The sequence below is a fragment of the Gopherus flavomarginatus genome, chromosome 1 (genome assembly GCF_025201925.1).
Source record: "Gopherus flavomarginatus isolate rGopFla2 chromosome 1, rGopFla2.mat.asm, whole genome shotgun sequence".
In the NCBI taxonomy this organism is placed as follows: domain Eukaryota; kingdom Metazoa; phylum Chordata; order Testudines; family Testudinidae; genus Gopherus; species Gopherus flavomarginatus.
Genome location: NC_066617.1, coordinates 126951096 through 126978275, shown reverse-complemented (window position 1 = coordinate 126978275; position 27180 = coordinate 126951096). Strand labels below are relative to the sequence as shown.

At 39.1% G+C, this 27180-nt stretch overlaps 1 protein-coding gene across 2 annotated transcripts in view; it reads right to left on the bottom strand.

Moving 5' to 3' along the window:
• Window positions 1-27180, bottom strand: part of C2CD5 (C2 calcium dependent domain containing 5) — a 109210-nt gene that overhangs the window by 30227 nt on the left and 51803 nt on the right. Inside the window, exons 13-20 of one of the 2 annotated variants that reach the window (XM_050968788.1) lie at window positions 26960-26983; window positions 25536-25655; window positions 21435-21530; window positions 19278-19469; window positions 9529-9715; window positions 6360-6524; window positions 3629-3769; window positions 2477-2540 (exon numbers count right to left, since the gene is read on the bottom strand). In XM_050968788.1, the coding sequence (XP_050824745.1) occupies window positions 2477-2540; window positions 3629-3769; window positions 6360-6524; window positions 9529-9715; window positions 19278-19469; window positions 21435-21530; window positions 25536-25655; window positions 26960-26983 (989 nt within the window). Of the gene's footprint in view, window positions 1-2476; window positions 2541-3628; window positions 3770-6359; window positions 6525-9528; window positions 9716-19277; window positions 19470-21341; window positions 21531-25535; window positions 25656-26959; window positions 26984-27180 lie in introns of those variants that run through there. The other variant, XM_050968779.1, reaches the window with a different exon arrangement.

Genomic DNA, 27180 nt, shown 5'->3' with positions numbered 1-27180 from the left:
TGCATTTAAGGTAATTGAATGATCTTGTGGACCCCCCTGCCTAAATACAAATGTTTTCTTGTTGCTGATGGTGAGAGCAAATGCCTGACAGGTACTTGAAAGGCAGTCCATGAGCTCTTGTAGTAGATCTTCATTGTGGGCTATGAGGGCATCAGCAGCAGCAAATAGAAATTCCCTGATTAGCACCTTTTTTACTTTGGTCGTTGACTTAAGTCAGGACTGGTTGAAAGAGTTTCACTCCATCTTTCAGTCCTTAAACACACAGTTCAAGAGTACCGAGAAGTAGTTTACAAAGAGTGTAGCGGCAAGAACACATCCTTGCTTCATTCTGCTTTTCATCTCAAAACAGTTTGAAGTTGACCCATGAAACTGGACAGTTGCTCTCATGTTGTCGTGGAATCAACGTATAAGACTTAGCAAGTTTGGTGGGCACCCCATCTTTTCTAGTATAGCAAATAGACCTGCTCTGCTGACTGCGTTGAATACTTTGGTTAGGTCCACAAAGGGGATGTACAATGGCCGGTTTTGCTCTGCACTGTTCTTGGAGTTGACAGAGAGAAAATATCATGTCTAAAGTTGATCTTTCAGCCCTAAATCCACACCGTGATTCAGAGTAGAAGTGATTCGACGGCTGTTGTAGGCACACTAAGATGACTTCTGCAAAAGCTTTTCCTGCTACACTTAGTAGTGAGATACCCCTGTAGTTGCTGCAGTCACCCTTTTCGCCTTAATTTTTATATAAAGTGATGATGTTTGCGTTATGCATCTCTTGTGGTATCTCACCCTCTTTCCAGCACCTAAGTAGCACCTGATGAAGATATGGTAATAGGCTGTCTTTCCAGCACTTGAGGATTTCCGCTGGGATGCCATCTTTTCCAGGAGCCTTGCCACTTGATAGGAAATCAATGGCCTTGCTTAGCTCTTCTACAGTGGGCTCCACATCTAGCTCTATCAGGTCAGAACTGAAAACCTGCTACCGCTGTGACCATCAGCAGCACAACCTGTACTGGTCAACACCAAGTGTTGGGTGGCAGTTAATTAACCCAGAAACCTCAAGAAGCACCAATGGCTTTGGGTTGATAAGTACCTGAGGAGGGTAGTCGAACCCTTGATGGAGGAAATGCCATCAAAAGGCGGATAAGCAAACTCAGCGTTTTTGCCAATGACATCCACACAGGACAGATTGGGCCCTTCAGCTGTGGCTGACAACCAATCTTAGAGTGGAGCCCTGAAAGGCAGGCAGATGGAAGATCTCTGCACTGGCAACTCCTGCAGCATAGCTGGTTCCAAATGTATTGACTCCAGTCCTTCCTTTGGTCCAAACCAGTGAAGTCAAGAGGGGGATGCTGACACATGGCAAAGCAGCCCCTCCACATCAACTGCCCAGGCTATTGCAGCAACATCATTTGGAGAGGACACTCCATCCTTGCTAGCAATATGGACACAACACGGAAGGCGGCAGTTCTGGGTTATAAGCTCTCACTTGATTGGCATAGAGGAGGGTGCCATGGATCACCTTTAACGGTAGGAGGAATCAATTCTGCTACACTGTCAATAATTCATTTTGTAGCACCTACTGAATTTTGAAAATCTAATACTCTTGTTCAGTGCTAAACTCTGATGTTTACAGATTCACAAGGATTTTAGCAAGTATAGAAGAAATTAGTACCCCCCCCCCCCCACACACACAGTTTGCTATTATTTATTACACTATTGCTTTCTAGACAAAATAAGCACAGTGGATTTGGATGAAAAATTTGATGTTGTGGATGAAATAATTAAGAAACTCATATCTTCTTGAACTCTCTCTCCTCAACAGATATAAACAGTTTGGAAAGATCCAGTGGAAGGCAGAGGTAGATTTTCATATGGAGAGCAGCATGGAAATGAATGCTGCCACATTGGAAGAAAAAATATAAAAGTTGTTGTTTGACAACACGTGAGATCTAACAAGTAATACTGTTTAGTTTAAACAACATTCCTGGAATAAAACACAGTATCTAACGGACAGCTCATATTATATGGCTAAAGTCACTGCAGCAATATATTGACTCAATACTTCTGCTTTCAGTGAACCCTCTACCTACATTTCAGCCATCCAGAATATAACAATCTACAGATACTGAATTACTAGTGCAAAAGACACAAGAATTTTGAAACTTTTCACTCTACAAGGAAATGACTACTATGTTGAATTTCAAGTTACGATACAAAAAGATGATCAGCACACAACAGTGTATTGGAAAGCAATCTTTTTGCCTCAGGTTACAATCAGCACATTCTCAAGAGAGACAAAGCATTTGTCCTCTGTGAGTTCTGACCCACAATATTGCATTTCAAGGAATTTTTTTTCCAATTCTGACCTTGAATGAAATAAAACAATTCTCTATTATCCAGCATGTTGTGAAAACTACTGCCAGAAGTTGATACAACTATTAATTTTAACCATATAGCATGAGAATTTTGCTTACTCTACCTGGAGGTGGTGGAACATCCGTCAGTAAAGAATGTACATCTTCCATTGCATCTGTATCATCAATCTGAAACAAACACCACACATTGGTAGTGTCAGTAAGACAAAAATACTACAACAAGGTTGTTACTAGATACAAAAGTCGAATTTAGATGTCTAAATAAATGACTAATTTGGGAATTGTTGGGTACTTAGCACTTCTGAAAATCAGTTAAAGGGCTTAGCCCAAACTTAGATACCCGGTTTTGAAAAACCATGCCAAAGTTTTTAAATTTCATATTTACTTCTGAAAAAGACAAGCTGGATCAAAAAAGAGACAAACTGAACAAAACACAAAACAACTAATCAAGATTTTTAAAAAATAAAAAACAATATTCCATTTCTTCAAGTTTTAGTATAATTATCATTTGACCACCACTTTTAAGTTTAAAATTCAAGAATTTTTGATTTAGCACTTTTAGGGAAACAAAATAATTTATTTTTACACTTCTCACTGTACTTCAAAGTATTTAATTCATTTAAATATATGCTCATTAAAAAGCAATTTAACTTTAGAATAAACAAGTACACTTCAAATATTAAGTTATAACATGCAACTCTTCACCTGACAGAGCACTCCAGGTTCTTCTGTTTTCTGAAGGCCATTTAGTCTAATAAAATTTCAGACACAAAGAATTCTAGCTTCTCAGACACATAAAAAGACAATATAATAGGAGCCTCAAAGAATAAATAAATTGTATTAATAATCACAAAAATAATGTAATATTCAGGATACAACACTGAATGCTGAGGTGCTAGCATACCAAATATTTAAGGCTCCTATCAGTGATGATGGCCTGTCTTTTATGTAGCTGAAAAAGAATAGCCCATTTGCTTTTTACTAGCCTCTAGGTACTGCTTGACAAAGATGACCAAGAGGAGGATCTCTTTTAGGATGTGGTTCATATGCAGAGAGTAGATGTGCTCAAGAACAATAGGACAGAGGAACAGAGGTGTGCTTCAAATTTCAATTAAGAGTTTCTATTGATACAAAAATTAATGAGCTCCTCTACAACTCAGGACACTTTGGAAATAATTAAGAGGTCCTTTATCTATTTCCCACATATTTTTCAAGATGAAAGGCAGGAGCAGGAGCATCACAGACACGGATATTACCTCCAAGACAAAAGCATCCTTTTTCCCATGTGAAAGGTCTAGTTCCATAACTTCATCAGAACTTTCTGACTGAGATCTTAGCAGCCTGGAACGCTGTCTTGGTTCTGGAAAGGGAGACCCTATGATTTCCTCTGGTATCTCCTGAAAACAGTATTACAATAAAATTCATATATGTACTCCATGTCTTAAAACTATTTTGAAATTTTAACACCTTGCCATCATATAGTTTTAAGACCCAGAACATTCTGAACATCATTCTACTTAGAAGTAATATTGCAGACAATATAAATCATATTTTCTGTTTTTAATTCCATCCTGCCCTCTTATTTTAGAATTTTCTTTATCACTACTAGGGATATGTGCATACAGGATTTATTTCCCTCATTTCAGTCATCTGTGCTACTTATACCACAGACAGGATTACTGCTTCTGGAAAGGAGTAAGAATTAGCTCCACAGCAGCCAATTGTGGTAACTTAAAGAGAGTTGTATATACAAAAATTCTGTTTTTATACAATGTCCCTTTGTAATGACAAACAGTGAAATAAATTCATTTTTCATTATACACATAGATAATGCAGTGACTAAGAAATATGTCAGATCTATTAGTAACAATGAGAGACGGACCGCTGTTTAAGACAAAAAACCTGTTCACAATGTACATCTTTTATTTTAATTTTGTCCCAGTCAGTTTCCCCTCAGGTTTAAGAACTGAGATGTTGCATATTCTGCATCAAAGAGAGAGAGGAATAAAACGTATCAACGCTATCCCTATAAGTGATGAGTAATGTTAACCAGATCTGAAAGTAATTGCATCCATTCCACCTCAACAGTTTTTGGATACATTGAGGATTATATGAGATGGTCCATATTTACTTATTTCTGTTCTTATAAGAAAAAAGTTAAGAACAAAAAAACTACTAAGGATCTTTTGAAGACCATCTGAGTTTACCGGGGAAGGTGTAGTGATTCTGGTCTATTGAAAAAAAATATGTAGACTGTGTAATGCAGAGGGCTTCCTGTAATCAAAGAGCTGAAGACTCCATGATACCTATTAGAGACCTCACTGTGCCAGTCTAATTAACCTAGAGGCCACTCGGATCTGGTCTACGCTGAAAAATTTAATACCCTGAGCACAGTACTTAAGACGACCTAGTCACCAGTGTAGATGCCGCAAGGCTGACAGAAGAACTTTTCTGTCGACCTAGCTACTGTCTTTCAAAGTGGTGGATTAACTATCTCTTCTGTAGATGTAGGAAGTGCCTATGCTGCAGTGGCACCATTGTAGCGCTTGTAGCATAAACAGCCTCAGTTACTAAGGAGAATGGGATACATTAAAAAATCTTCAGATAGAGGTAGACAGAGAACTTTGCATGGAGCATTTCAACCTAGAATAATTTTTTTGTGGTAGCTGCAAATCACAGAAAAATAGGATTTATATTGGAATTGTTGATACAGGCTTAGGGGCCCTATTCAGCAGAAAGCAACTTCAAAAAAAAGATTAATTTTCCTTCTTGGGAGTGGCTACCTAGTGCTGATTCATGTGCACAAGAATGCTACTCTTGCCAGAGTCCCAGCTTGGTTCTTGGGCAGGATGAGATCCTCTCTAGCTGACCGCTAGCCATAGAAACAAGACATGTTAAGCCCTTTTACAGTCCAAAAATCTCAAGGAGTTCCCATACTTCCCTTTCTGGAATCTACTTCTGTATTGGGACCAGTGAGTTCCTACCATTCTAAGAAAGAGGGACAGCTACTGGTCAGCCTACGGGTCATATTACGAAAAAATACCTGCGTGGGGCAGAAGTCTCCCACAGTATTGTTCTTCAATGATGTAAATGGAAGGATCAAAGTGGAAAAAGAGTACGACAGATGCTTCCAGTTTCCATATAAAATTAAAGGATTTTTTTTCTTCATATGCATATTTTTTAAGTCTTCCAGGACTTGTCCCTTCCCTATTTTAGGACTAAAGAAGAGCTAATCCAGCAGAAGGACTGTAGGAATATCCAGGCAGCTACGGAACTGCATAGCGACAGAGATGGGAATTATATTTATACTATTTTAATTCCCCTTCACTGCTCTTCAACTCCTAGCATGTAAGAATAGAGGATTTCAGGAGGTCTCTGCACAGACTAACCTCTCTCTCTCTATGGTCTGCAGTGGAGCTAGCTTGTGAAGCCTAGAAGGCTATGCATATTTGAGGCTAGAGTGGACTCTTAGCTATAGAACCATGGTATACCATATTAATGTTTAGCTACTCTACAAATATATTTAAATGATAGCTTGAGTGTGCTTTCTGGTTATGAGGCTACAACTACAGCAGGAGCTAAACGCTCTAAGTCAACGGATATGTTATTACCAAGTTAACAAGGAGTACATGCAGACTACTAGAGTGAAAGATGTTTTCTAGCCTTCCACAGCTACACTCCAACTGGCTACTGCTCTAAGAAGTCCCTAATCCCTAAAAAGCTGTATCTGACTTGGTCAAATGAATGTGGAATTTTAAAGACATTCTCAGACATTCAGAACAGAGAGATTTACATATCTGGAATACGGTGATTATATAAATCTCTGCTCTGATTGCCTCAGAGAGAGTTCAGCGATTTTCATATTGATAAATAACCATGCACTCAAATCAAACCTCTTCAGTTATGGATCAGTAACCATACTAGTTTAGCATGAACTGCATTTGACATAGAATTCTCCTTTTTGAGAGTTGTACAAATTTTACTTACAGGAGGGTTAATCTCATAAAGTTCCTTGTTTTTTGCTATTGTATCATTTATTTTTTTTTGCATGTGAGAAACATGCTGTTCATAGGCGCCATCATTTGGAGTCTTCCCAGCAATCTGAATACCACCAGGGGTCGGTAAAGCTGTCAGATACACACCAGTGGCAGACTTTATAAAAAAAAAAAATAAAAAAGTCAGTGAGAGAACAACAAAGATGTTCAAGAATAAAATATGCCCTATAAAGTTTTATTTTCAATATTTAATTTTACTTCTACTGGTTTAAAATATTTATATAGTTTTCAATACTGCCCAGGATTTTAATGTATTCACCAGTACAATTTGTATCTTTATGTCATGGACTGCTACTATGGTAAATTAATCCATCTTTATTGTTTGTAGATTCAAAACAATATGCCTTGCAACACCTTTCTCTCCATTTGACGGAACACTTCCTTAAGGAAAATCTTGTTCCTTGACTCCAGAGCTCATCTCAAATAGGAACAGAAATTTCTAGTCTTTTCTAAAGGCTTCATATCCAAAAATTTGTGACTAGTAATCAATACAACAATAAGTGTGCTAAATATTCATTTATTCAGTTCATTCTCAACTTCAATAGGCGTTACACTGATGTAGACCTTAGTATTAACTCATTTTTCATAAACAAGTTAGAAAATCAAAATTTCCCAGTATCAAGGACTTTAATTTGTCTTTACAGTCACAGATCAATATATAAACTAGTCAGATTACTGAAGCATCTCTTTCGCTCATTATTCAAATGAAACAGAAAATGGAAGGTTTTCTGGCTTATTTCGTAAGAATTTCTACAGTGTGAAAGCCAGATAGATATTTACCAGAACCTTACAGGCTCTTTAAATAAATCAACTTAATAAAAAAAGACTGATATCACATCAGGACTAAGTTATTTCAACTGTTTTCTTAACAAAATTCAAATTTCTGACAAAGAACATCTGTCAAGACAGTGGTCTAAGAAAGGAAAATATGTTTCACCATACACATTTTCACTTCTGAGGACAGGCAAAATGAGGTTCTCGCTTCACTACTATGGAGATTTGGAATGAATCTGAAGAGAGAACTCATAGGATCACCACATACATACAGGTAAAATCAGTTACTATGATTTTATCATTATCTTTTTCATCCCAAGTATACATTCAGTCTGCTGAACAGATCTAGGTATTGGATGTAGTTGTACAATAAATTAGCACGTACACCACTGAAGTTATTGAAGCTGACACATGTGAGATACAAAGGCAAGGACAACTGGGACATGGCATCGCTACCAATGCCCAAGTCATGCTCATAGCAACAATTGCTTCAGACTCAGAATCATTACATTGTCACTAGTGTGATTCAGTGCCTACATCTACATAACAGTTGAAGTAAGACCGAGAAACAAAAACATCAGGGAGTTCAGTCGGTCCTAACATACTCCTGACCTAGTGATGTGACTTATCAGTGCCATTATCATCAGACACAGAATTAATGGAAGCGTTACACAGAGCAGGCCAGCAGTCGAAGACCGACAAGGATCAGAGGAGTCAAGGTTGAACCTCAACTCAGGCCTCAATCTGTGCTTCCTGGGAGACTATACAATTCAGTGAGCTACTGCTAAGCACCAATGGAGTTTTGCACCAACCGTGCCAAAAACAGTGATGTCTAACCTTATAAAATGTTCTTCTAATTTCACAAAACCGTTTGTGCCAGTTTTGTATGATGGTGGAATTCTGGACAAATGGAGATATTTAAAAATTATAGTTTAATTAACAAGTGAGATGGTGGAAAGGAAGGAGACCACCACCTTCTCACTGGTTCCAAACACCTTGATCCAAGATCAGACATAAGATGTATCAAGCATCACTGTTCTTCGCAGAGTTGGTGCAAAATTCATTGGTGCTTAGCAGCAGCTCAGCATATTGTTAGCTCTCCCACGAAGCACAGGTTGAGGCCTGAGTTGAGGTTCAACCTTGAATCCTCTGATTCTTGTCTGTTTTCGACTGCTGGCCCGGATAGCTTTGAGACTTCTCTCAGCAGATATGTACTTTAAAAGGCTAGTGTTGGTGACGCCTCTTGGCATCTAATGGAGCTGGCGACTAATACACATTCAAAAACATGGCCTCTGAGGTCATCTGGGCCCAACTTCTCAATGGAAGTGTCAGTCAGGATAGAGAGAGCTTGAGAGCCTCTACTCAGGGCCTATCTGTTCACTAAGATGTTTTGGCAGAGATAGAATTAAGCTTGGCTATTCCAACCGCACACATGACAGGCAGAGCAGAGATGCCAGTGGTGCAACATTTTATAATTAGGCCTAGAACACTTTAAACCTACTGGTCATTACTTCTCTGCCATCAGAAAGCCCCCAAAAAGGAGGGCATGGAATTAAAAACAAATATAATAAGGTGTGTGTGCGCGGAGGATATTTATAAAACGTTAGAGAAAGATGAGAGAGTCTGGACAGCACAGAGGGTCTCCTAAATTCATTCTGAGGTGTGTTTTTTTTTAAATTGTATTTTATTTTAAACTAAACAGAAAGAAGCATCAAATTCATTCTATGAAAAACAGTACATCGTAAGTATAGTTGAAAGCGTTGTGTACCTTGCAGAGTTAAGCTAATGCAACACCACAATGCAGCTCCTTTGGAATTAATAGTTAGATGGAAAGTAATAGAGGCATAAGAGGCCATCAATATTACGAGCAGAGGCAACAGGCTGGAGTATTGGAGGTTCCTCTTTTTTCCTAGGTGATAACCAAAGACTTACAAATACTCAGTGAGGACAAGTCCCATCTCCCATGAACATGGAATCAAAACAGATCTCGACAGTAACCATTAAAGGAATTTATGATTTTTCTACAGCATATTTTGGGGGAAGCCTCCTGTACTTATGATACTTTCATCTACTAATTCAGTTTCAAGAGAGTCCAGTCTATTGTGTCTGGTATTCAAGGTAAGTCTATTCTGATCTGTCAACATGAAGGTGGCGGTCTCCTTCCTTTCCACCATCTCATTTGTTAATAAAACTATAATTTTTAAATATCTCCATTTGTCCAGAATTCCACCATCATACAAAATTGGCACAAATGGTTTTGTGAAATTAGAAGAACAGAATATAATAGAATGAGGAATTCAAATTTATGCATTAAAAGCAACACTTACTGCCAAGCCCATCAGCATATTCTCACCCACTGTAATCTGAATCCTCAGACCAAACAGAGCATTCATTCCTTTCAATTTAAGTTTATTCATTAGCTGGGTGTGTACTTCATATTCCATAAATGGCAACAGATTACTGATGGATGTTGCATTTGCTTCAGCTTGAGCTTTCTTTTTCAGGCGACATAACCTGTTGATGGAAATTGTCACATATGTAGAATTAGTCTATTTTACGCATGTAAACACTTTTAATTTTTAGCCACTGATAAACTCTGTAAGCGAGCAAAAGGCTTTTTATATTTGACAAAACATTAAAAGTTATTTTCTGGAATTTACTTCTATTTTTTTAAATATCAAGTCAGCACAACATCAAATTGACCCTTTTTGGCTTTTAACAAATATTTGCTGTACATCTTTATCCTTAATTGCAGTCATATTTTAATAGGAAAATACCTGTTTAAACTGAAAACTGGAAACCTTGAACAGAAGTAACTTGTAAAGCAGAATAATTCATGTACTTTAAATAATATTAAGAAACATCCCTTATTAAAACAGATTACAAAAACTGGAAAGCATGACTTTTGTCAATTCTTTTTATGAAATCATATTTACTTCTAGTAATCAAAATATATATAAATATGTACTCAGAAAGCAAGGAATATGCTTCACCCGCTATGCCAGTGTTTTTCAACCTTTTTCATTTGCAGACTCCAAAAAACTTTCAAATGGCAGTGAGGATGGACCCCTTTGGAAATCTTAAACATAGTCTGTGGACCCGACCACAGGCTTAAAGCACTGTTCTATGGTAACAACCACCTTTCCCAGACCCCTTAGACATAGTCTGAGGAACCTGAGAGTTCTGTGGATCACAGAAAACCGCTGCACTATGCCTTTAAAATTATTGGAGAGGTAAGCTGAGTAAAGCAATATCTTTTATTGGACCAATTTCTGTTGAAGAAAGAGACAAGCTTCTTTCTTCAAACCTGAAGAAGAGCTCTAAGTCGTTCAAATGCACGTTTTTTTCACAACAGGAGTTAGTCCAATAAAAGATATTACCTCACCTACGTTGTCTCCCTCATATCCTGGCACCAACACAGTTATAACTCCACTTTAAAAATATTGTACCAACACCTAATATAACTACAGAACTGGAGAAGTGCTAACATGGTAAGTTCAAAATACACTGAGATGAAGTTTGATTACATTATACAAATATTTTATACTGGAAGTTGGTTTTGAATCTGAAAAGCAACTAATTCTGAGATACTTCTTTTCTGAGCTCTGAAATCATAACTAACATTGCTGAGGCAACCAGAGATGCCAATCCAGAGTGGTTAAAGAAATATTATAACTCCCACTAACTGTACAGTCACACCTTAAGAAAGGTATTCAGGCTTACTTTGTCGAAGCAAATATTGAAGAAGGTTGACACCCAGCATTCTTTACTACCTCTGCATGTCCTTTGAAATTTATGAGAACAGTCTTCCCTTTCTTGCGGACTTCCAACATATCAAAAAAAGTTTCTCTGATTTCTCTCTCACTAGGGACAACTCAGCATGCAGGGCTCTGTCAGTGAAGACATAACTTACCTATAACTGGATGTTCTTCAAGATATGTGGTCCCTATCTGTATTTCACTGCGGATTATATGCATTTGCCATGTGTCCGGAAGCAGAGATTTTTTAAAAGGTAGTGTTCGTTAGTCCACACATGCACCCTAGCTCCACCTCATGGTTTCATCTGAGGTGACAAAGGATGAGGCGGACTGACGGTCTTGCAGAAGTAATAGCTACCAGAAAGGCAATCTTCATGGGGAGAAGAGAGAGAGCATGAGCCCAGAGGCTCAAAGGTGACTTTGTTAACATCGTAAGGACAAAACTGAGGTCTCATTGGGGAGCAATGGGCTGAACAGGAGTATAGGTTCATAGGAAGTCCTTCCAGAACCTGGTAGTCAAGGGGTGAGTAAAGGAGTGTCCTCCGAGCAGGGGGGTGGAAGGTACTGACAGCAGCCACGTGCACCCTGATGGAGTTGAGAGCAAGGCCAGATGTCTTTAGGGAGAGGATATAGTCCAAAAGAGGAGGAATGTCTACATCCTTAGAGGCTAGACACTTCCACTGAGCCCAGGAGGTGAAACACTTCCATTTGGTCCTATAGGATCACCTTCTGGACTCCTCTTCTTTATTTGAGAGCAGCCTTGTACTGCTGATGAACATTCTTGCTCTAATGAAGGTGCTCATCCAAAAAACAGGCTCTGAGGTGAAGAGTCTGGGAATTGGGATACCCGATCCATCCACCTTGTTGCATGAGTTCTGGGTAAATTGGCAGTGGAAGTAGGGAGCACGATGACATGCTGAGAACAAGAGAAAACCAGAACTGGTAAGGCCAGAATGGGGCAATCAGAATGACCGTTGCTCTTTTCCATCTGATCTTGTGTAGGACTCATGGCAGGAAGGAAAGGTGTAATTGAGCTATCTGACCAACAAAGGACTAGTGCGTCACTGGGGAAAAGGACACCAAGTCCCCCAGAGCAGCACAGGGTGCATTTGCTGTTGGCATAGGAAGCAAAGAGGTCCCTGGCTGGAGTCTCCCAGCAGTCGAAAATGCTAGCGACCAGTGTCGTGGAGCTCCCATTCATGGTCAGTCAAACTTTCTGCTGAGAGAGTCCACAATTACATTCTGAGTCCCAGGAAGGTATGCTGCTCTTAACAGGATCTTATGGGCAAAGCCAGTCCCAAAAATTAATTGCTTCTGCACAAAGTGCAGGCAGCCTTGTGCCCCCTTGTCTGTTGATGTAATAGATGTTGGTGGTGTCATGGGAACAGGTTCTATCACTCACCTTTGCAGCAGGGAGTCTACCTGTAGGGTTAGGATACGATCGTGAGTGTGGTCCCTGAAGTTAGGCCCAGGCGAGGGATGAGGATGAGGTAGCATTTTGAACTTGATCATATAGCCATACTGAATGACATCCAGGATCCATTTGTCCGTTATCGCACTCCAAGGTGGTAAAAAAAGAGTGATAGGCACCCCTCAAATGGAATGAGTTGGGTGCACGGCATGAGGCAGGGTGGTTGGCGGCTCTCTAATTGCACTCATAAATAGCGCTTCTGGAAAGACTGGGTATGAGATGAAGAAGGTTGTGATGATGAATCTGAGGGATGGGGTCGCTGGGTTTTCCGCTGTTTGCAAGGAAGCTCATAGGGCCACTAGAGGAATAACTGGGAAACTCTAAATTGCTGCTTTGAAGACAAGTAGAACTTTCACCTGGGTGCCAGTGTGTAGAAACGCAGTGATCACACAGTGGCTCTGGAATTCTTGAGGGAACAAAGGGAATCATTAGTCTTCTGGTTGAAGAGATGAGACTCATCGAAAGAGATCCTCTACGGTGATCTGGACTTCCCTCAGGAAACCTGACGAATGCAGCCATAATTCCCTTCGCATCATGATCCCCATAGCCTTCATGCCTAAAGAAGTGTCTGATGAGTCCACTGCAGCCTTCAGTGTTGTACTCGCAACCAGCCTCCTCTCATCCAGTATAGCCTGGAATCGGGCTTGATCCGCTGGGGCAGTTTGTGAAGTATGCCATTTTGCTATAGTTAAGGAAGTTGTAGTTTGCAAACAGAGCCAGGTAATTTGAAATGCAAAACTGGCAGAGAAGAAAACCTTGTGAACCCCAAGGTCCAGGCGTTTGCCCTCTTTTATCTACTGGGGTGGAATGTGAGTGTTGCTGATGGGCCCACTCCAATGCTGCCTGAAAGATGAGAGAATTGGGTGGCAGGTGAGAGAAGAAAAACTCAGGTCCCACTGGAGGTACATACAGCCTTTTCTCTGCCTCTTTGGGGGTGGGTGTGCAGGTAGCTGGAGTGTGCCAGACAGTCTGGGCCAGTTGAAGAATTGATTGGTAGGGACACTCTGGCTGAAGCCAAGGCAGTAACATTTCAAGCAATTGGTGTGTCTTGTCTTGCACTTACTCCAGTGGAATATGGAGGGCATCAGCCATCCTACATAACAGTTCTTGGAATTGATGGTAGTCATCTGGAAGCGAGGAGGAAATCAAAGAACTGCGGTTTCCACGGATGATGAGAGAAAGTGCTCCAGTTCTGGCGGAAGCATCTAAGTCGGACTAAGGGGTACATCCTCCAAAAGTTGTTCAGAATGCCTTCTCGGGAAGGTTTAAGTGGTGAGAGTGAAGACTCCTTACAAGCGGGAACGTGGACACTGCAACCACAACCCCCCAGTACGGCCAGCCCAGCAGATGCTGCGGAGGGCCCCATGGAGCATTGTACCAATGACCCCAGTGCTGAACAAAGAGAGGGTACTGCCATTGAGCTGGTAGGGCTGTGGGGTATTCACAGCAGCAGTACGGGAGGGGCAGACCCTGTGCCCTGTCCAAGTTCTCTAATGCTGAGAAATCAGAGCTCAGTTTGAATGGCGGTGCCAGTAGAACCACAGGAACCTCAGAGGAGTGGGCAGGAACATGACCCGAAGGAGGCAAGTCTAAGGTTCAGGAGCCCACCCTCTGAGGACGCAATGGCACTTGAAGACGTGGAGATCTCACCTCAGCCAGTGCAAATAGTTCATGAGGCTCAGCGGCTGATCCAAGTTTCCCCAGGGGGAGCACTATGAATTCCTCAGTTGGAACAGGAGCTCAGGATGGTCTTGGAACCAAAGGTTCCCTTGACTTCAGCAGTACCAACCTGGAAGGAGTATGTGGGTCAGTGGCTGGAACTGACGTTCTGTGCAGCTTTTTATTGTGTTTGTGGCCTTGGAACGCGTTGCTTCTCCCTGATGGGATCTCTTAGAGCAGTATTCTTTTTGGACCTGGAGGAAGACTTACTGCCATATTTATGTACATGCTTCCTTGCCTCATGGCAAGGACCCAACAAGTGGTCCATAGCACTGGTACCAGCAGAACTGAACTGGGAGGTGCAGTAAGTGGTGTGCTCTTAGATTGCTCAGGCTGACATATTTGCGGGGGAGGGTTCCCCACAGCCTGGATCTGACAGTGGCCTCATGGTGACCTCCATGAGGTGCTTCCTGAGGTGGAGAGCCTGGCCTTCCCAGTTACGGACTGGGAAGGGGGCAGACACTGGACCAGGATGAAATGTGATGAAATCGTTGACCAAGAATGAGTGAGGACAGGAAGTGAGTAATCCAGTACCCACGCATGGGTACTGGGGACAGGTGGTCAACTGGTGAAATGGCGTCCCAAAGTCCTTACAATCCTAAAACTATTACTACACTAAAAGCTACTACAAAAATAACAAAATACTAACTATGTACAAGAATAAAAGTATTTTTCTCAGTTTATAAAAGTGTATCACAAGAGAGGAGAAAACAGAAGAGACTTTGACTCAGACCATGCAGCGGTGAGAAGGTGCTAAGGGCCCAGATGGTCCACCTTGCCCATTACCACCTTGGATGAAATCATGAGGTGGAGCATGGGCACTTGCACAGCCCAACAGACACTACTACTTTCAAAATATCTGGCTCTGGATACATGGCACATGTGTATTAGCCTCAATGGAATACAATAGGGATCATCACTTGAAGAAGAACCAGAACTTCCAGAACTAGCTAGTCATCAAAAGGAAAGATGTAGGTTGCAACGACACTGCACTGACAAAGCAGAAAAGGACTGGCCTCTATGCCACCTTGAAGCTTTTGATATTTTCAAATTCTTCCTTTTTTATCAGTATTTGACCAAATTTCTTGCAGGATAATCAGTAGAAAGCAAGTAGGCTTAGGAGGTGATGGTCTCCCCTTACGTATGTTCCAAGGGGAGAATTAGAGCTGCTATTGAATAAACATCTCAAAGAAAGACACTTATGATAGCTGATGTCACATAGGCCAAAGTACACAAAGGCTGAGAGGGGTAAGACTGCAATGACATCATAGCAGAACTGCCACCCGAGAAAGGAGTCCAAAGGGAAGACTGCATATTTAGGGTGATCTTCTAGGGAACAAACATCCAAAGTCTTAGGTGAGTGAGAAAAGGACTATTTCATACCTAAGTCTGCAGGGAGACCCAGGAATCTGACGTCTACTAGGAAGAACCTAAAGCTCCTGTTGTCCAATGCACTACTGGAAGGCACTCAACGTTATGGTGATGAAGGCAATATAAGAACCTATACAGAATACATCACATAAAACTGAGGCAAAGCCTTCAGACCCTTAGATCTAACTTCTGAAACAAAGGCATGAAGTATCAAAAGAGATTGACTGTTTTGTCTATTTAGATTGTAAACTCTTCAGGGCAGTGACTGCCACTTACTACGTATGTCTATATAGCAACCAGTACAATGCATCCCCAACCTGCTTGAAATATCTAAGAACTACTGCAGTATCAATAAATGATTATTATTATGGTCTGCTTAGGCCAAAACATCCAAATTCCCTCATAAGAATGTAGTCAGACTCAAGTAGTTCACAGAAGGAAGCTGCAGCAGTAGAGACAGATATGGTATCAATCATCAGACTGTCCAGTCAAACTGACAGATTCCTCTACCTTTTACAGTACACTCAGCTCCATCCTACTAGCTTGATGACTGTGCTTAGATTCAAGATGTTTCTCAAAGGTGGAGCAGAAGAGAACCAAATACTCCTCAAAAGACTGTCCCACCTGAAATTTCATGTCTTTCAGTTTTTCTCCTAACAGGTATTTTGTGGATGCTTCAGTTTCAAGGTATAGAAAATTCTAGTGTCCATCAGCAGAACTTACAAGACTTGTTAATTAGTGAGAGTTTAAATCTATTCAAGGTAAATCTGAAAGGGTTAAAAAAAAAAGTGAAAACTGAGTACCCCTTCAGAAAGCGTTCTTCTCCAAGACACTGGAAGTCCCTGATGTACTTGTATACTTACGTATAAAAAGAAATAGAAAAGAAAATTCCACCCTTCTGACCAGACTATTATCTGCCCCACTATCCCTGGCTGAATCTGGCTCCATCACAGATGCTACGGCTCAAGAAGCCCTTGAATAATATTAGAATCACAACCTGTGAAATGAATCGATGCCAGCACAACTATGCTCACTACTAATGGAAATTGTCACTGCTTCCTTCAGAAAAGCACACTTAAATTCCTTGGAAAATGCAATAGTTCACACAGTCCTCATGAAGTCAACACTAAACCCTAAAGATCTCTTCAACTTCCTATTCCTGGTCAAAATAATTGAGAAAATAGTAACCACCAAGCTCCAACCACATCTCACATCAGTCAACATCTTGGATGCTCCCCCGAGGAGGGTTCAGTGCCAGCTTTCACTTCCAATTTGCCAGGAAGCTTCACTCCTTCCTCCTGAAGGAGGGCCTGACCACAGTAATTCATGCATTTTTCACCTCCAGACTGGATTACTACAATTCACTGTATCTAAAGCTGAATGTGAAGGCAATGTACAGGCTCTAGCTGGTACAGAATGCAGCTACCCATCTTCCCCATGGTTCAGACCACAATGATCCCTTCAAGCTTGTGCTCAAGTCTCTCCGTTGGCTTTCAGTTAGCTTCCGATGTCAGTTTAAGGCCTTATTCCTTATTTTCAAAACAATTACTAGATCAAGCCCCAGCCACATCGAAGACTGAATTTCACTCTATGAACCACTGCTGCTCTGCTCTTCTGGGACAACACGGATCCCAAAGCCCAGGAGGAAGCATGTGAAAGCTGAGGACAAAGTATCCTTTATCGGACATCAGAAAAACCCAGAGTCTGATCACCTTTAGGAAAAAGTTGCAAAGACTTCCTCTTTAAGAAAGCCTTTCCACCACAAGTGATACAATTATAATAGAATTCTGACTCCATGAAGTCCACCATGGACTTCTGTTGTTGCTACTGATTTTATGTAGGAGGTGCTCAGGTACAGTAGTGATGGGCAGCCATATAAAAACGTAGACCAAATAGATATATTAACACCACATGATGCAAAATGTTGAATTTGAACAAATCAGATTTCTTTCTAGTCTGTCATAAAGATGATTAGCTTTGAACTTGACAGAAGTAGACAGGAATCTGCCTGGAAGCATGTAATAGCACTATTCTAAATTACTACTAGCTAGCGTGTCTCCTTCAACCCTCCCACCCCACACACACCAAAAACCTAAAGAGAAAGAAAAAGGCAGAGGATATCAATCTTACACAGCAGTCTAAATGGAACAGTAGTTCTAAAACCTCTGTCTATGGCAGTAGAAAAGGAACTGAAGGTAATTGGAATCACAGTTCCTTACGTAGTCGTACACCAAATGCTCAGAAATATAAAATAAGAGATATATGTGGTCATTATTTCTATATGGTTCTGAGACTTGCAACACTTAGGCAAATGTTTGCCTCAATAGAAGCATCTTCCATCTGACATCATGAAATTCATAAACCCTAACGAATTAAACTTTACAGAAAATCAGATATAACGTATTTTTGTATTTCAGTTGAGGAAACTGAAGCACAGACAAGGTAAGTGACTTTTTCAAGATCACACAAGTCAAGGGAAGAGCCACACATGATATGATTCTCATTCCTGTTCTTTCGTCACATCTTCTATTGACAGAAGCACATGGGGAGGAAGGCACAATATTATAAATCATGTAAGTAATCCAACTTCACTTTACAGCAACAGTTACCTGGAGTAACATAACTACAGCAGTTCCTCCAGGATCATCCTCACACCAACTCAGTAACTTTCCAGAGGTGCCCCTATTTCATTTATTATGACTGAAGCTAACTCAATATGTTAAGGAATCTGCATTGGTGTACATACGGTATGTGCAGTAGTTAGAATGACAAAACAAAATGAAAATTAAGTACTGTATAACTGAATAGGAAATTACAGTATCATAAAAAAAATAATATAAATCTAGGGACACTGAATCTGCCCTTCTCTCACACAATTTGTACTGTGCTATTACTGCATATGTGATTGTCTAACCAACACAGCTACCTTTCTGGAAAGTGGTGTAGTATATCCGCCTGTGAAAGTTCTTTTTACCAGTATTAAGAACACGTGGATGGAATCTTAAGTTTTAGTTACATCTTTTAGTACAATATCATAATCTATTTGCAAAGAACCACCCAAGATATTTAATAATGCTTTTAGGAACCTCTGACAAGAAATAATCACAGTATGATCTTGCATTCTCCAGTATAACAGGGCTAAATGAAAAACACTGTAGCAGAAATGTCTGTTCTGTGGCTATAATGTTTTACCTCAGTCATCATTTCAAAGGAGAATTTTGTTTTACATCTTAGTATGATTATGGGACCTCCATTCTGACCAAACCACCAGAGAACCAGTCATGTGACCTACTCCATTGGTTCAGTATTTTGAATTATTTTAACCTGAGCATATGTAGCATGTGCAACCTTATTCTGTACTTGCAAGTCTTTGCTCTCCATAGCCACGTGGGCTGAATACAATAAATTTAGTAGGTATTACAGCATAAGTGTTGGAACTAGGGGTACTGGGGATGTGGCAACAACCCCTGGCTTGAAGTAGTTTCCATCATATATAGGATTTACAGTTTGGTCCAATGGCTCTCAGCATCCCCATTATGCAAATTATTCCAGCACCCCTGTACTACAGACTAGTATAAATAAAAAGCACAGAACTAAAGTTAATGACATCACAACAGGAAATAAACATGTAGTTGCTAGTTACTACACATAATTGAACATAAAATATAAAATCTGCTCTTTTGTTGAACTACAGTAAGAGGAAATTTTCTAATTTTCTCCAGCACAGTAATAAGAAAATAAATATTTTGACAGATACCTGGCTTGAATAAGACATCCCTTTCCAATAACCATTGCCTCTGCAGGCAGATCTATTGTTGTGAAAAGAACATCAGGAACCTTTTGTTTTCTGCAGTTGTAACAGTATATGAGATGAGCAGGGAATGGCATGTTCAGTTCATCATATGGTATGTGGCAAAATCCACAACCTGGAGGTGAAGTTTCTTCTAACCTAAAAGCACATTTTGGAAAAGTATTTAAAACATCTGTGCAACATCTTAACAAGAAATACTATGTGCATGTGTGTATAAAATAGGCCTATACATACAACTACATAAGCCACACACGGAGCCAAATTCTGTTCTATTACATCTGTGCAACAGGTTAATAGGATTGTATTAATGTAACAGAGCAGAATTAGGTCACAAGCTATTCTCTAAAATGATACATATAGTATCTGTGCAGCTTAACAGTTATCCAGGGATCAAAGAAAAGCAGCATAAAATGGCCAGTGGTTACATTAGCCTAAGATATTACTGCAATAGCTTTAAGATCTAATTCTTGCTAGCTGGGTGTAGTCTGTGGAATATCACACCTTTACAAAAGACACTGCTGGGTAAATACATATCAAATCTCTTACATGGACTATGTTTTAATAACCTATACAAAATTAAGCAGCAGAAATTAAACATGCCAGTCATCCTACTGGAGAACAGTATAATACAGATATTCATTAAAAAGGGAAAGACCCATAGAGAATTTCCTGAGCTACAGTATTAAGAAAAACTCACTATTCACTTAACTGAAACAAAATATCTAGGCAGACTTGTTGCAAAAACACACGGAAGACTATAAACAATATAGTCTGAACAAATGTTGATTTTGTAACATACTATGTAAGAGCCTCATTTTAAAATTTTGTCCTGCACAGTAATTTTTCTTCTCAAAGAACTCTGAGTAAAAATTTCAAAAGAACGTAAGTGATTTAGGAACATAAGTCCTATTTACTTTAAAAGAGATTTGGGCACTAAGGAGCCTAAGTCATTTTTGAAAATGAGATAGACTTTCTGTACATATTTCACATTTGGTTGCTTTATTATCAGTGAGCTTTTATTACTGAAAATGTGATTCTCCCTTTACACAACACATTCAGCAAGCTTTTAAAATAGATTATGATCAAAAACTGAATTTTTATTTTGTTTTAACATTAAAACTTGACATTTCTTTAGATGTCAGCAGGGGAAGGAGAGGTTGAACAAGTATATTAAATGTTCTGTTGGGACAGAAAAAAAGAAAAGGAAGGGCTTTTGTTTGTTTAAAGGGGTTAAAACTGCAGTTTCACAGAGCTGATCAACAAGTAGTATTTGCAGGGAAAGGTAATACTCAGTCTGTTCCTAATGAAATGAAAAAAAGAAAAAGCTAAATATTGAGATAAAACTGGATCACTTCACCATGATACACTGTATATTTTGGACTGTACTAATCCCTAAGAATATATTGTTATTATTCCAGTGAAGATACTGAAAAAGTCCTATTGACATGCAAGTTTGTAAACCTTGGCTGCCTTCAAATAATTATTTTGCAAGCCCCTCTCTCTCTCAAAAAACCCAAAGCAAACAAAAAACAGAGGTCAAACAGCCAACAATTTGTGTTAGTTGGCCAATTCATTTTTTTTTCTTTTTCCATCAACCTTTACGATTTTGTTTATAATCTTCAGTTTAAAAACATTCATTTTTAAATGCTTGTCTTATTCACTTTTGCTTTACACTCAAAGGTATTTTATTTTCTATACAGCCATTGAACACAACAAAGACAATGGTTCACATACTACAGCCAAACCAAGATTTGGCTTATACAAATTATCATATGACTGTCACTTTTTTGTAGTGTGCTATAAGGTAAGAAAGATATGTGAAGAGTGGCAAAGAAAAAGACTGAGTTATAATTCTGTGGTTAGTAGTCAAAATGTTACCTTATTCAGACTGTTAGAAATAAAAACAGAAAATCTAATTTGGTGCAGAGTTCCATTACTTCTGTTGTTGTTGTTAGTGAAAATCAGTAAAGTGGTTGGTCCCGCATCCTGCACTGTAACACTGTAACCTACCCTAATAGAGAAGAACTATCTTGGTTCTGAGGAAAAAAATCAACCTCTCCCTTCTCTGACCCTATGGAAAAGAAGCCAGGCTGCCATGACAACCTTTGTTCCAAACAGCCTTCCATGGTGCCATCCTGGAGAAATCTAGGGTTCAGTACAGCTGCTGTGCCAGACGCGGACAAAATACAGACCTCTTCACTATAAAAAGAAAAGAATTACAAAAAAGTGAATTCCTGACATGATGTTAAATATCCTTTTTTTAAAGCCATACATTTAAAAAGCTTCTTCAAAAGCCCGAATTAAATATAACTGTTAACCTTTGCGGAATCATGGTACCAGTAATAACAATACCTAGCAGATTAACCAATTAATCCATATAAATATCTTGTGAAGTATTATGCCCATTTTAAATGGAGAGGAACAGATGCAGATAGATTAAAGAGACATGACCAAGGCTACAAAGAGAATCAACACAGGAGGTGGAATTTGAAAACAGGAAATCCTGGTTCCCACTTCTGTTCTCAATCCACTAGATTATCCAGGAAATACAGATATAAAAGTTTTTGGATTCTACAGATTAGAGTGCCTGTGAATGTTGGAGACAAGGTGTAGCTCTTTACCAAAGTTAAGGGTGGAAGCTGAAAACCCCATCACCTGATATCACTCATTGTCAAAATGAAGTTACAAAGCAACACTGACAAGTTGCTTCTTGGTAACTCAGGGGATAAAACAGCAAAAAATAAGTGGAATTTTAAAGTATGAACAGGAACGACAGTGTTACATCTAAATAATATACTCTATTCTTGGTTTAAAAGTTAAACAGTTATCAAAGACCACACAACGTTTAATATCTCTATAATTTTACAAATGTTAGACAGTGAACCAAGCCTATAAGGGTAAACAAACACATTATGCTGAAAAACAAATAGGTACCCTTCGTCCTTTCTTAGAATGAAAAATTTTTCTTATTTACCTGTAACTCTTCCTAATTTATTTTACCTGTAATTCCTCCTCCTGACCCTCCCTCACCACCACACACACACAGGTACAGCATGTCTGGTAGGCCAATACTGTAAATACTCAAGTCTTTCCTGTTTAAGGCATGGAATCAGGTTGAAATGAAAATCAGCAGGGGACCTCTATTTAATTCTTCCACCATCAGTGAACAAGCAATGTCAACTCAAAGTCCTATCAACAATTCAAAGTGTAAAATATACTATTTGATTTATGAATAAATTTATAAACTTATGAATAAATAGTATGTTCCTGTCCCATACAAAAAACAAAATTGAGTATTAACGAAGAAAATATAATGGGACTGAACTACTCATATTATTTATTGGAAGACTAAATTAAGAGGGACAGATTTTCATTTTCACTACAAGCCCTACTTTACAGCATGGAGAACTTTACTGTACTCCCAAAGGCTTAATTTGAAGAAAAGGCAAGTTTGTGAAAGTTAAAGATGTTCGTTTCTTCGGCCAGCACACTAGTCCCCTTATCATACAATGGGGTCATGGACCTGGTGGAAACTGCCATGATGCTTTCAGATTGTCCATGTCTGCTCATCTCATATACTGCAGTGATGCATCCTGTTACCCATCTTGTGAAGGTGCTCTTTGGATACCTTCTTCCTTTTGCAGTTCGTCATTGTCACTGCAAATAGAGACTGATTTTCCATCTGGTTTTGTTCTTTAAGGACAAAAATCTTAACATTGCTTATTCCTTCGGGTGGCTAGGATGGGATCAAATGGATGGTAGGATTAGTTCTTGAGATCTATGCATCACCAGCAGGAAAGTCTAAGGACAACTTTATCCTTAAAATATACATTATAGTTCAGGTGTCAGCAACCTTTCAGAAGTGGTGTGCCGAGTCTTCATTTATTCACTCTAATTTAAGGTTTTGCGTGCCAGTAATACATTTTAACGTTTTTAGAAGATTTCTTTCCATAGGTCTATAATATATACCCAAACTATTGTTGAATGTAAAGTAAATAAGGGTCTTAAAATGTTTAAGAAGCTTCATTTAAAAATTAAATTAAAATGCAGAGCCCCCAGACTGGTGGTCAGGACCCAGGCAGTATGAGTTCCACTGAAAATCAGCTTGCGTGCCACCTTTGGCATGCATGTCATAGGTTGCCTACCCTGATATAGTTCCTCTGTGGTGGGGATACTTAGTTCCAAGATCATCATAGCCGAGGCAAAAGCTATTTGGAAGATCAACTTAAGAGCCAGAACATAGAAAGACAGTTCAAATAGACCATTGAGAAGAGTTTGTCAAACAACGCTGCAACTCCACATTAGATATAAATGAATAGGCAGGCTATAGAAGCACTGAGGCAACCTTCAAAAAATTAAGACAAAAAGGATGTCAAAACATCACAAATATTTTGACATTACTGGGGCTTGGGTCCATATTCAGGTTTAAAAAAAACAGAACTGTGGTGTTTACTTGAGTTGGGGGGAAAAGAAAAAAACCTAGCACAAGTTCTCATCTAAAAGTTCAAACTTAGTTCAGCACTGAAATATTCTTGTCAAATATCTTTATTATCTGACCTAGTAATTGAACTGAAGTGAAAATTCAGAACCTGATGTTCTGAGGAGGTGAAAGTTTCAATTCTAGTCATCCCGGGTTCCTAGTTATCCCAGTTGAAAACCTCCACTTCGAGACTCTATTCTTCCTGGTTTTAGCTTTGTCACTTAGCTCTTACATTTAGAATCCCTTTCAAACGTACTTTTATTTAGATGTTTGGTTCTGCAATACTGAATAACACTTGAGCCACCTCCATGGGTGCTTTGCTCCTATTCCTTTCCTGCCTGCTCGATGATACTGCTTTAACAATGTGTGGAATTACTAATATGTTTGTCTTGGACTAGGAAGATCACCTGAACTGAGCCAGACAAGGGAGTCCTTGGTGCTTGAATGTCTATGTAACCTATGTAGGCCTCTCAGCCCATCAAGCTCACGTGTATTTGGTAATTTTCCCTTTGTGGTACTATGAAGGTGATGCCAGTCATCAGCTCTTTCTGATTTTCCTTGGGAGAAGGTGGATCTCTTCTCCTTGATCCTCTGTAACTGATTCCACTTGAATATCCTGGTATTTGGCTGATAGCAGGATTTCTGTTCAGGGTTGCTTTCTGGAGCTGGAGTGAGATGTGACCTTCTGTGGACTAGAGAGGCTGGAAGTAGATACAAGGATTCCATATTGTTCTCCCCAAGGTTGTGATAAATCACTTAAATACAGAAGGTAGGTGAGATATTCTTACCCTTCCAAGTGTGGGATAAGTCAGTGCAGTTCTGGCTTCTAGCTGAGATGGCTGTATGTTGTTGTATTTTCAAATAAATAGGGCTACACTGTTTCTGTGTCCCTTGAATTCCAGATGGATGGAGTCAGCCTAGCATAGCTATTGGATCCATAGCAGTTGAACCTAACTTCTCCCTATGGCTCAATCTCTGAGAAGCCCACCTGTCTTTGCCATTTGGGGGAACATGTTATACTTGTGGAATGAAGCCACTACTATGACTAGTTTAAAATCTTTGTCCAGGAAAGTGCTGCTACTGTATTACAGGAGTGGAAAAATGCAATCCCTCAAATTTTAGCCTAAAAGGCTATACACATTAATTTCTCCGTGTGGTACTGGAGTAGAAAAATCATGGTCAATACGTCCCAAAGACAGACTCAGGACAGGAACACTCAGTGTGCAGTACTCTGGCTCCGGGAGGCAAGATTATCTGGCTCAATTTACGAGCAATTTCTAGAGAAGGACCCCTGCTTCCATGCCTTAAAAGTGTCTGTTTTACTTCTGAACTATCAATCATTTCTTGACAATAAAGTGTAACTATAAAACGTATTTAAGTAAAATGTCCAGGCATTCTGGCAGATAAAGTTTAGTGAACTTGAGAATTAGACAAGTTAACATTAACTGTCAAAAGCAAATACGTAGATTAAAGTCTAGTAGGAGCATGCTCAGGAATAGTGATGACAATGGCTATAGATTTAATTCTGAAAAACATGTGAAGACACAGCTGTTTATCCCAAGTTTGAAACCTAAGATGAAATATGTTTTAGTAAACCCTTCAAAGCTGGTATGCTACACACTATCAACATCTGTCCTGCACTCTCTATCCCCATTTTTAATCCTTAGAAGATGGTACAGAATTATTTTCTATGGCATTTAGAAAATCAAATTGTCATGATTTACCAAATGCTAGTTGATTCACTGTAGCCCACTACAGCATGACAACCCAATGCCTTGGCATGGGATTTTATCTCTTGTCTGATTTCTGCCCACCACGCATCTCGTGTCTCTGGTTCATCTGAAAGACAAAGTATAAATCAGTTCACTATTCCGCAGCACATCAGTTTAAAGTAGCATGTGATTAAACGTTAAACTGTCTATTAAATGCTGTTTTAAAATTCTTAAATTTGTTGTAATAGGCTTGCAACCTTGAATTTTTTCCCCTATTTTGTCCTTTTCCCAATTAGCAAACAATATTTCTTCATGTTGTTCATTGAGCAAAAGCAAACGTTTCATTTATTTCCTTGTTTCTCACCAGTAAAAATAGGATTTGTTAGATTAGCTGTGTTCTTTTGCTGTCCCTGCAGAAGCAGAAACCAAAATGTTGTAGCCTCTGCGCCAAATTTTACCCATGCAAAGGTCACATTGTTAACTTGCCAAAAGCCTGAGGGCTACATGTAATTTGAAAAAAGTGATATAGATTTTAGGTACTCTCATCTTTAATACAGACCTGCAGGTTGTGAAAACAAATTATTGTATTTTATCTTGTTGCAAGCAGATTTATCTCTTTTGAACACATCTCCATATTAAAAAGTATGTCACAGGCCAAAACAAAGCTTTGCAGTGCACATCTTACCTGCATTTTCAGGATCTCTGTGCTAAGGAAAGTGGGTATGTTTAAAACTCTTATTTCTCAAAAAATATTTATTTATTTAGAATCCAGATGTTATTAAATCAGATTAATTTTATAATCTATATTCGGTAAGGTCAAAGAATTTTTAAAAATTACCAACTACACTTCCTGAATACTTCTTATATTAGACAATCAAATACAGTAATAAATGTTACCAAAAAGCTTTTGCGTAACATTCATTTACTTTAAATAGCAAAACAATTTCTTTTTAAACAAAGACTCTAATCCTGCAAACCCTCTACATGTGGAATCAATACAAGTACTGATGGAGGTTCTGCAACATTGGTCCCTGTTCTTTCAAGAGCGCATTGCTATGTCTGCAGCACTATAACTAAAAGTCATTTACATTTTTGATAAACAAAATATGATTAATAAATCACTAAATACACAGATGCTGCATAGGAATCTGCCTACATGGACCCTTATGATTACAGAGTCCCACTGAAGTCAATGAAACTTTGCACAGGCACAAGCACCTGCCTATACAGAATTCTTTGCAGGATTAGGGCCCAAAATACCCATTCCAAAATCTGAGCCATACTGGGATCTGGCCAGGTAAATGCTCTACTACAAGTGCAGCATGGTGAATCTTTGTATATACGGTATGCAATACCCATACATCACATATTAGGCCCATGACTGGACTGAAATTCAACATAAATGCACAAAGTTAAAAAGGCAGCTGTTTGGAAATTTGTGAATTAAGTCCAAAATATTACTGTACAAAATGTATTTATTTTAAAATATACTTCAGCTTTTGTTTTAGAATTGGACTTTTGCAGATCTAAAATAGAAACTAACAATTATTTCTTCTATAATAAAAGTTTTAAAGGATATTAGGACAGTATATTTTGTGGAGGCTTGCATCATGCTCTCCAATTATTCCTGACTTTTAACACCTGCATCTATAGCATT